The sequence below is a fragment of the Pipistrellus hanaki genome (assembly GCF_964339955.1).
Source record: "Pipistrellus hanaki genome assembly, chromosome: 2".
NCBI classification, from domain to species: domain Eukaryota; kingdom Metazoa; phylum Chordata; class Mammalia; order Chiroptera; family Vespertilionidae; genus Pipistrellus; species Pipistrellus hanaki.
Genome location: NC_140504.1, coordinates 108,119,144 through 108,128,536, shown reverse-complemented (window position 1 = coordinate 108,128,536; position 9,393 = coordinate 108,119,144). Strand labels below are relative to the sequence as shown.

General features: G+C 51.7%; 1 protein-coding gene across 3 annotated transcripts in view; it reads right to left on the bottom strand.

Moving 5' to 3' along the window:
- Positions 1 to 410: 410 nt before the first annotated feature.
- SH3RF3 (SH3 domain containing ring finger 3) overlaps positions 411 to 9,393 on the bottom strand; it is a 217,958-nt gene continuing 208,975 nt past the window's right edge. Inside the window, exons 9-11 of one of the 3 annotated variants that reach the window (XM_084872442.1) lie at positions 6,551 to 6,882; positions 3,716 to 3,801; positions 2,144 to 2,298 (exon numbers count right to left, since the gene is read on the bottom strand). In XM_084872442.1, the coding sequence (XP_084728568.1) occupies positions 2,252 to 2,298; positions 3,716 to 3,801; positions 6,551 to 6,882 (465 nt within the window). In that variant the 3' untranslated portion in view covers positions 2,144 to 2,251. Of the gene's footprint in view, positions 2,299 to 3,715; positions 3,807 to 6,550; positions 6,883 to 9,393 lie in introns of all 3 variants that reach the window. The other 2 variants (XM_084872443.1, XM_084872441.1) reach the window with 2 other exon arrangements.

Below are 9,393 nucleotides of genomic sequence, written 5' to 3'. Positions count from 1 at the left end.
CAGCCTGGTGTGGCTGCTGATCAGACCCGCCTCTATGATCAGGCCTGGAGATAGGCCCTGAGATGCTGACTGGCACAGAAACCGACCAATAAGAACCAAATCTGGGTGAATTTTGAGAAGTCACTGGCTGCCTAGGAGGTGGAGCTTTTGACACTGACTGGCATAGAAATTGATCAATCGGAACCTACTCTGAGTGAACTGTGAAGGCAGAACCTAAGGTGGGGGCTAAGGAGGGGTTTTAAGGGCAATAGCTTTCTGGTGTAAGGTGTTAGGAAGTGGTTCAAGTTTTTAATGACCGGTTTGGCAGTATAGTGCATATGGCTGGTTATCAGTCCAGATGTAGGGATTATGTGTTTATGTATGCCAAGAGTATCTTCTACTTATGAAAAAGGCTCCCCCCGCCACCCAGCCTATATAATAAAAGGGTAATATGCTAATTAGACCAGGTCAATCGGCCATCATTCAGACATCCCACTTCCTTCTGGACAAAGCCATGGTGGTGGGGGCTGAGGCAAAGGCAGTTAGGGGCAATCAGACTGGGAAGGGAGGACAGTTGGGGGGTGAGATCAGGATGGCAGGGGAGGGCAGTTAGGGGCAATCAGGATGGCAGGCAGAGAGGTTAGGGGTGACCAGGCAGGCAGGGGGGACAAGGTAGGGGTGATCAGGCCAGCAGAGGGGCAAGGTAGGGGTGATCAGGCCAGCAGGGGGGCAAAGTAGGGGTGATCAGGCAGGGGGGACAAGGTAGGGGTGATCAGGCCAGCAGGGGGGCAAGGTAGGGGTGATCAGGCCAGCAGGGGGGCAAGGTAGAGGTGATCAGGCTGGCAGGGGGGCAAAGTAGGGGAAATCAGGCCAGCAGGCAGAGGGGTTAGGGGCAATCAGGCAGGCAGGCAGACGAATAGTTAGGAGCCAGTCATTCTGGATTGCAAGAAGGATGTCTGACTACCAATTTAAACCAGCAGTTGGCCATCCCCAAGGGATCCCAAATTGGATAGGGTGCAGGTCCGGCTGAGGAACCCCCGCCCATGCACGAATTTTGTACACGGGGCCTCTAGTGCATTATAAAAAGGAAAACCTTTACCAGGTCTTATAAATTGTGGAGGTTTACATCTGAACTGGGATAAAAACTGCACATTTCAATAGTTAAAAATCATAGTTTGATAAAATGAATTGTTGTCACTCTAGTTAAAAAAATAAGAGGGAAATTCTGCTTTTCCAGGTTAGGGTCCACTTTCATGCCCTTTTCATTGCCACACAAAAGGCGATTATATCCACTTTTCCTGAAGTTGCATGTTCTTGAGTAACAATTACGCTGTCTAGACAGAGCTTTGGGCTTTGGTAAAGATTCAAAGAAATTGGCTTTTTCCAAACTCCCTTGAATTTCCTAAATGGATTCCCTCTTATCCTGTGGTTCAGGGCATTGTGGTGTTGAGAATGTGGGATTTCCAAAATTCTCTAAAGTTTATATTGTAAATATAAAAATTATGCCCATTTGATGTTTCCCCGGACATTTTTTTCTTTCAAACTCAACCAAGTCATTACAAAAAGGCAGCACCAGATGTATGAAAATAGGCAATGTATGACTGATTATAAATATATAAAGTCTAATAGCTTTATATTAAAAAGATGTGAGAAAGAAGCAAAGCAAAGGGCAGTGGCCGTCAGAAGTGTTGTTCCCAATGCTGATGGGGAGCAGCCATGGGAGCTATGGGAGCCCCACAGGCAGCACAGCCAGGCTTCCCAGGGCTGGGCAGGTGGAGGCGACTGAGGTATAAAGAGAGCAATGAAGCAATTTGGACCCCACCCACAGCCCAGACAGCCTGTGAAGACATTCTGTGTCCGCAGGCAGCCTTACACAGTGAGCCCCTTGGGGAGCCACCTAGGGGACTCAAGGAGCATCTTCCTCCTCCTAACTCACTTCTCTAAAGTTCACACAGGGTGGCAGGCTTCCATCCAAGAACAACCCCAAGATGTGCTCTTGGTTGGGAGTTGGGGGTGAAGGCACGACCTCCACACCCCTGCGGGGGCCTTGGAAGGGACCTGAGACCTTGGGGAGTGGTGGCCCTCTCCTTGCACCTTGGGCTTCCTGGAAGGCCTTCCTCCCTGGTGAGTGGAGTGTAGAGACTTTGTCCTCAGAAGCTCTCGACGAAGCTGCCCGGGAAGAGGCCCGTGCGACCGTTCCTCTGCAGGGTCCCCTTGTACCAGCCGTCCTCACGCTTCTTGTGCACAAAGACAATGTCTCCCTCCTTCAGCTCTATCTCTGCCTCGCTCTGGGGCGGGTACGAGACCACGACACGGTACCTGAAGGGGGGACAGACACCACAGTGGGTGAGCCTGACCCAGAAGGCTGGAGAATGACCCAGGGGTGGCCCGCTGTCTGCTGGCAAGATCTCTTTCTTTCCTTTTCCCCTCTGGTACATTGTTGTAATTTGGAGGTACTTTTCTCCACTTAAAATAATTCTTTTTCACTTTTATTAAAAATTTGATAGTAGCCTTTCCCTGTTATGCCTTTTAAACCCTGCTCCAGGCAGCTGGGATATTTCCACCCACATGCAGCCTCTCTGAGTCACGTCCTCCCTCAGGCCACCTCAGACCTCGGCATCCCAGTGGCAGGGGCGAGACAGGTGTCCGTGTCCCCATCGTGGCACAGGACACTGACCCTCTGAGATCTCTTCATAAACAAGGCCCAGTGTTTCACTTCATTCCTGCAAAACCTGGCCCTCCCTGTGGCCTTTGAACTCTTCACCCTTCATTTTCAGACCAACATGACATATGATCCCAGTGGTGACATGACCTGCGGGGCACCTGGAGGGGTAGTTGGTTTGGTTGAGCTCCAACCAGACCAAGCACAGACCTCGGAGGGCCCAGGGGGCCTCAGCAGGTGCCAGGTCAGGTGTACACAGGGTGCTGTCCCTGAGAGCTGCCCTGACAGCTCCCGGATCTGAGACAGTGGTCTGACCCTCCCCGCATTCTGCCAAGCGCCCTAGCACCAGGACAGGGCGGTCTGGCATACATCCCACACCCACACCTGTCCACAGGCAAGGCCTCAGAGGAGGAGGAGGAAGGCTGAAGAGAAGCTGTGCTCGATCTGAGGACCAGCTTCTTCTAAAACACCATCAAAGACAAGCTAGCAGGTGCCCTTGTGCTGTACCCCTCACTGTCCCAGCCTGATAGGAATTGCCCTGCCCCTACCACTCTAGCCACCCATACCTTCTCCGCCCTCAGGGAACTCACAGGGGCATGTGTGCTGACATCGGACTGGACCTTCACCCTCTTTCCATCCAGCTGGGCACGGAGCAGGGCTCCAGGACAGAGTCCAAGAACTAACTGTGCATGGGTTTGGTGCAGGCAGGGAGTAGCCACTCTCACTCCCTCAAAGCCCCTAGTTGAAGGTTGCGACAGACTTGGGTAGGCTGAGGCTCTGGGGAGTACTCGTCCTGGCCAGGTCAAGGTGCTCAGTAATGGTTCCTCCACTGACCAGGAGGGCTGGGCCAGTGCCACCTGGAAGGGCACGCATCCAGCCACCCCAGGCCACGTTCTCCCCATGGCCTCGCCATGGGTCCCTCTGCTAGGAGACTCGGAGAGAGTTGCAGGCCTACAGTGGGACTGGGCTGCTGGGGCAGTAGGAGGGCAGAAGTGGAGGAGGGCAGCCGGGGGCCGGGAATCCACACTGCTGGCAGAGGGAGAGGCTGGCAGTGGGCAGTGGGGTTAGTGAGACCTGCAGCTCCATCCACATCAGCCTCCCAGCAATCAGCTGCCACCACGTTCAGCTCATAGTCGCAGCTGACCAGGCCCCGATGATGCCTCTCCTGTGGGCAATAAAAGACGACAGAAGTGGAAGTGTGTGCGGGGCTGGGTGGGGACAGCAGGTCGGTGGCTCCTGCACAGAGGCCCTGGGCCATCTCCATGCTCTCTGCACACCTGAGTGACATGACGACACGCACCCACTGCCGTTCGCCCCTCCCACCCCCCCAAACTATTTCTGGGCCTTCTGTCTTCCCTTCTCCTGCCGAAGGCTGCAGAGACCCCTGGGTGCAGTGAAGGATCCTAGCGATCTGCACAGTGGTGGTGGCCTAGAGAGGCCTGACCTGGATAGAGAGGTCTCTGAGGAGACACTGCCCTGTGTCCCTTCCTCCCTGCAGTGTCCGGGCCATGGTCCAGGCCCACTGGCCGGGTGGGGAAATGTGGGAGACTTTTTTTACCCTCATCTTCTTTGGGCCATCAGCCAGCTATAAAGGCCTGCCCCTCCCCTGCCTCCACCCGTCTCCCTCCACAAATGGCCTCTGGCAGACAGCATCCAGGTGACGCACCAGCAGGCTGTCCTGAGGGCTCAGTTCTATGTGGAGCCTTTCCCTGGTGTATTCCAGTTTTAATGAAACCAGGAAACTCATTATAAAACAAAAGGTCCCAAGCCAGTATTTCTCAGAGGGGCTCACAGACTTCAGGACCTGGGCCCAGATGTTTGTGTCCATCCTGTCCCTCCGGCTGAGACACCAGGGATGGGGCAGGGAATGTAGATTTTAAATAAATTTTGAGGGGGGGGGGGGAGAGGTGTAACATACTGATGTCTGAGAGTCAAGGTGCTGAGTAAGAAAACATTGAGCAGACTTCATTTTCTCTCAGCCCCAATGGCTCACCGGCCTGGTACTGGCCCATCTGGGCGGAGCAAACAAGCCTTGTCCAGGGCAGTGGGCTGGGCAGTATTTAGGACATCCGCTTCCATCCTTTCTTTCAATATCAGTGCTAAGAGTAGAGAAAAACGTATGACTTGTTCATACTACAGTGTTAATGAAGCTCTGAGATGGAGAACTGTGGAGCTCCCTCTGCTCAGCCCCAGTTGGAGAGAGCCAGAGCTGATCATGTTCTGGTTCTTGTGTTCAAGTGAGGGGCCAGGTGAGCCCAGGGGCTCAAGGGGCAAAGAAGGAGGAAATGAGGTCAAGGCAGGAGCTGGGAGCTGGAGTTCTAAACATGACCTGCGGGCCATCACCCTGACGCTATCCTGATTCCCAGCCCCAGGCTGTGCAGGCAGTGCAGTCCACAGCCTCGGTGGGGGCTCGTTTTCCCAAGCTTCCCAGTAATGGCAGCCCATGCCCACCCTCTCCCTGATGTCTTCATCTATCCACTTTCGTTTGCAGGTCTTGCCCTTTTCCAAAGGCTCTACTCTCTTGTGTCCTTCTCAGACAGTTAGGAAGTAATACCCCTCACCCTGCACAGAGCATTCTGCAAACCCTAGTTATTCTAAAAGCAGGTGTAAAGACACACTTACACTTTCACTGTTTAGCAGAAGTCAACTGTTGCTGGCCCATGTTCTCCCTCCACCACTTTGGAGAGAGACTGATTCTCAGTGGCCCAGAATCTCAAAGCCACCCCAATGGCTTGGCTCTAAATCTCTTCATCAAGACCTTGGTTGGCAAATTGTGGCCTGCACCTAATTTGTGTGGTCTGACAGCTAAGAATGTTACATTTTTAAATGGTTGAAAAAAATCAAAGGAAGAATTATAGTTCGTGACACGAAAATTGCATGAGCTTTAAACTTTAGTGTCCATAGTAGGGTCTGCTGGAACACCTACCCCATTGTTTCCACGTGGTCTATGGCCTTTATGCCCTGGTGGCGAGGCGAGCATTGCAACAGAGACTGTGAGCTGCAACACTTACTATCTGGCTCTTGTTCGAAAAGGTGTGCTGAGTGGACCCATGTGAAACCTCTCTCCATGGCACCATTTATCCTGAGCTGATGCCATCCCCCTCCCCACACTACAGCCCCGTCACCCTGAGCTGATGCCATCCCCCTTCCCACACCACAGCCCCGTCACCCCGAGCTGATGCCATTCCCCCTTCCCCACACCACAGCCCAGTCCTTATTTGAATCTGATCCTCTAACTAACCCCTTGTAAAACTCAAGCAACCTCACCCTACAATCACGGCTTCATGGACCACATCACTTCAGTTAGACTCAATTTCCTAAGTCTCTAGGCTGAACTCTAAGAAATTGCTGGTTTTGTTAAAAATAAAATAAAATAAAATAATGTCAGCAATTTCATGCGGTTCAACCCAACAGTGTGTGTGTGTGTGTGTGTGTGTGTGTGTGTGTATAATTGAAGCCAATTTGGGGGTAATGTTTAATTTTAAGATGTCAGAATAGGCTAAAGTTAAAAAAACAAAACAAAAATGCTTCCTGTGTGGGGTGCACAGGCTTATGGGGACTTAGCCCAGCTGCCTACTCCAGGGGTTCCCTAGGATTGATGGACACAGTCTCCTCTCTACGCTCTTCGGCTCAATATCCCATCAGTTCTGAACAATTTCCTGATGAATCCCAAACTCAGGACCCAGATGGATTCAGAACATGAAATTCTCTCCCATTTATTCCCAAACTGGTTTTATCCGATGCTCACCTCCAAGGTCAGGACCTGAGTAGTCCTGGCTAGTAAAAGGTGTATAGTCAATTTAGTCCTAAGGAAATCCCTGCTATCCCTGCTCCCCAAAAGTGGCTCCAGACTTCACAGATCAACACACAGCGAGGTTTTAGAGGATGGAAGCTGGCCCTCAGCCTTACCTCTCTCTGGGCAATGGCTTGGGCTCAGGGTGGGCAGCAGCCATGGAGAAAGGGGCTTGCCTGTAAGGGGATGAGAGGTTCAGGTCCAAGGAGCCCGTCTTTCTGTGCAGTGGCTCCATCCCCATCGCCCCCTGAATCTTGCTCTCTATGGGGCAGGACCCTGCGCAGCCATGGAGGGACAGTGAGGACACTTCGAGCCCCACTGCAGCCTGGAGCGAGGCGTCCACTGCCACCTGGGAGTTGTGGGTGGGAGAGATGGACGGTGGGGAGCGAGACTTCTTCTTGGTGGATGCCCCGGCTAGAAGTTTCAGCAGCCCACTCTTCTTCTCTTTCTGGAAAGACACACAATATTGAAACCCATTGGATGGATGCTTCTAAGTGCCCTTGTTGTTAGTGAGGCAGGGGATAGGGGATGGAAGGTGTGTAATCCTTTTCGAAACTTTAAACAGAATCTGGGAAAGCTGTTTAGAGAAAGAAAACAAAGCTAATATCGAAAGCTTTCCCAACTCCTGTTTTCCTTCCTTCCCCCAAACGCTGCATAAGTGGCCCACACAGAATCAGTAGCCCCCTGGGCAGGCTGGAAGGGGCTGTTCCTGACAGCACACCCACTCACCATCCAGGACTTCGTCTGCCTTTAGGGTCACCAGCAGTCATCATAATGTGGCTTTTCACCTGGTTTTCTAACCTTCACAGCTGGGGTTTAATTGTTCTGCCCTGGGGTTTATGCGATGAGCTACCTCAGTGGCCCGGGGTGGAGTGTGGGAGGTGGTGAGGGGCTGGTGGTGAGCGGGGGAGACCCTGGACACAGCCTTCTCTGCAAACCATCCCCTGCACACAATCTGGGCCACCAGGGACACCTGCAGAGCTTGTGCGCCTGTGTACCTGAGTGCACCTCAGACATCCCCCAGTCACTTGTCCCAGTGCTGAGGACTGCGGTGAGGGCAACTCCCCTATGCCCTGGATTCCCTCACTGGTGAATATACCATGAAATCTTGTCACCCGGCAGCGGCTCTCCTACCTTCAGGGATGTGACAACATTCAGGACATGGTTCCACACATACAAAGCCAGCAACATAATCACAAGGATCTGCCCTTACAATAATGAAGCTTGTCTCAGCATCATCTCATTAGGGACACACAGACCCCTCTCTGGGCCTAGAACCCACTCCAAGTACTGACAGAGGAGCCCCGGCACCACCCTGAAGGCCACCTGCGGGGGGGACACTCAGCACGGTCCTCGTCGGGACTCGGCTCTGCAGGAGCATCTCCCCTTCCTCTCGGGTTGTGTGACTCCAAGGTGCTCTACACAGAGGCTTGAGAGCCAGGCTGCCCTGGTGACACCAGCCCAGTGTCCTTGGGTGTCTGCACTTCTATTTCCTTGAACTCTGTGCAGCACTGGGTGTGCAGGGCGTCTCACCTCGGCCTCCCCGGCGGTGCCAGTGTAGAGAACATGGAGTGTGGAAAATGCTGCCATTGACACTGTGGGGATATTCTCCGTGTGGGATAGAAGAATCACGTTCACCTGGGGCTGTACCACATGTGTGGTGTGCGTGACTGTGTGCATGCGAGGGGAAGAAAATGTGGACACACAGAGAGGTGCTTTTAGAACCATGTGCTTGCTTTGGAATTTGGGCACTGGCATGGCTTTATTGGAATTTAGTTTTCTAATGTCCAATGGAAGTTAGGTGGCCAGAAGATCTAGGGATATGGTGTAAAGGGATGGCAGTGCACAAGAGTCTTAACCTAGACCTCTGGATCGGTGATGGCTACCAAAAGTCTGCTTTAGTCCCAGCTCACCGGACTCTTAGGTTTCCTATTTCTGTCTTCCTTGTCTGCATGGTTAGAAGCTACTGGGGGAGTCAGTGTGCTGAAACTTCCTTAAAATACACATATGTAGTAACATCTTTAAGCTAAGTCATTAACACTGTAGTATGAACAAGTCATACGTTTTTCTCTACTCCTAGCACTGATATTGAAAGAAAGGATGGAAGCAGATGTCTTAAATACTGTCCACAATGATAAAAGGCTAGCATGGGCAAGCAGGTGGGAACAGGGCAACCCAATCTGTGCAACCCCACCTGCTTGCCCATGCCAGCCTTTGTCAGCCCTGTTTCAGCATCCTCGACAAAAACATGCATGGGCGTATTTCAGTAATTCAGCCACTAGGGGGCATCATGCATCTGGCTCAGAGGTTGCCTCAAGACATCCTGGTCCCTCACCTACCGTTTCCCTGAAAATAAGACAGTGCCTTATATTAATTTTTGCTCCCAAAGATGCGCTAGGTCTTATTTTCAGGGGATGTCTTATTTTTCCATGAAGAAGAATACGGTTCACATTTATTGTTAAATGAAAATAAAGGAAATTTATTACCTGTATATGGTACGGTAGTACGGTAGTTGTCAACACAAACCAGACAAACTGAATCCTACAGTATCAAGAATTTACTCATTTATTCAATGACAATCATGTAATCATCTTCTGGAACATCATCATAACAATCCAATTCCTGAATTTCCTGGTGAATTTCTTGTGACTCCATTTCTTTCAGAATCAGTGGACCAAATCTCTCATGTTTAGCCTGGGGGGGGGGGGGGGGCTTATTTTCGGGGGATGCATTATATTTCACTCAGAAGGAAACCTGTAAGTAGGTCTTATTTTCAGAGGATGTCTTATTTTCGGGGAAACACAGTAGCTAGGGCTTCTGCTGTCAACACTACCGAAAGGTGTTGGCAGCTGGCAGTGAGTGTCTGGCTCTGCATGAACTGAGACACTTAGGGGAGGGCACTGGAGCTGTGAGGACACAGAATAAATGTGATGGGTATTATCTGATGGTCCATGGCCCT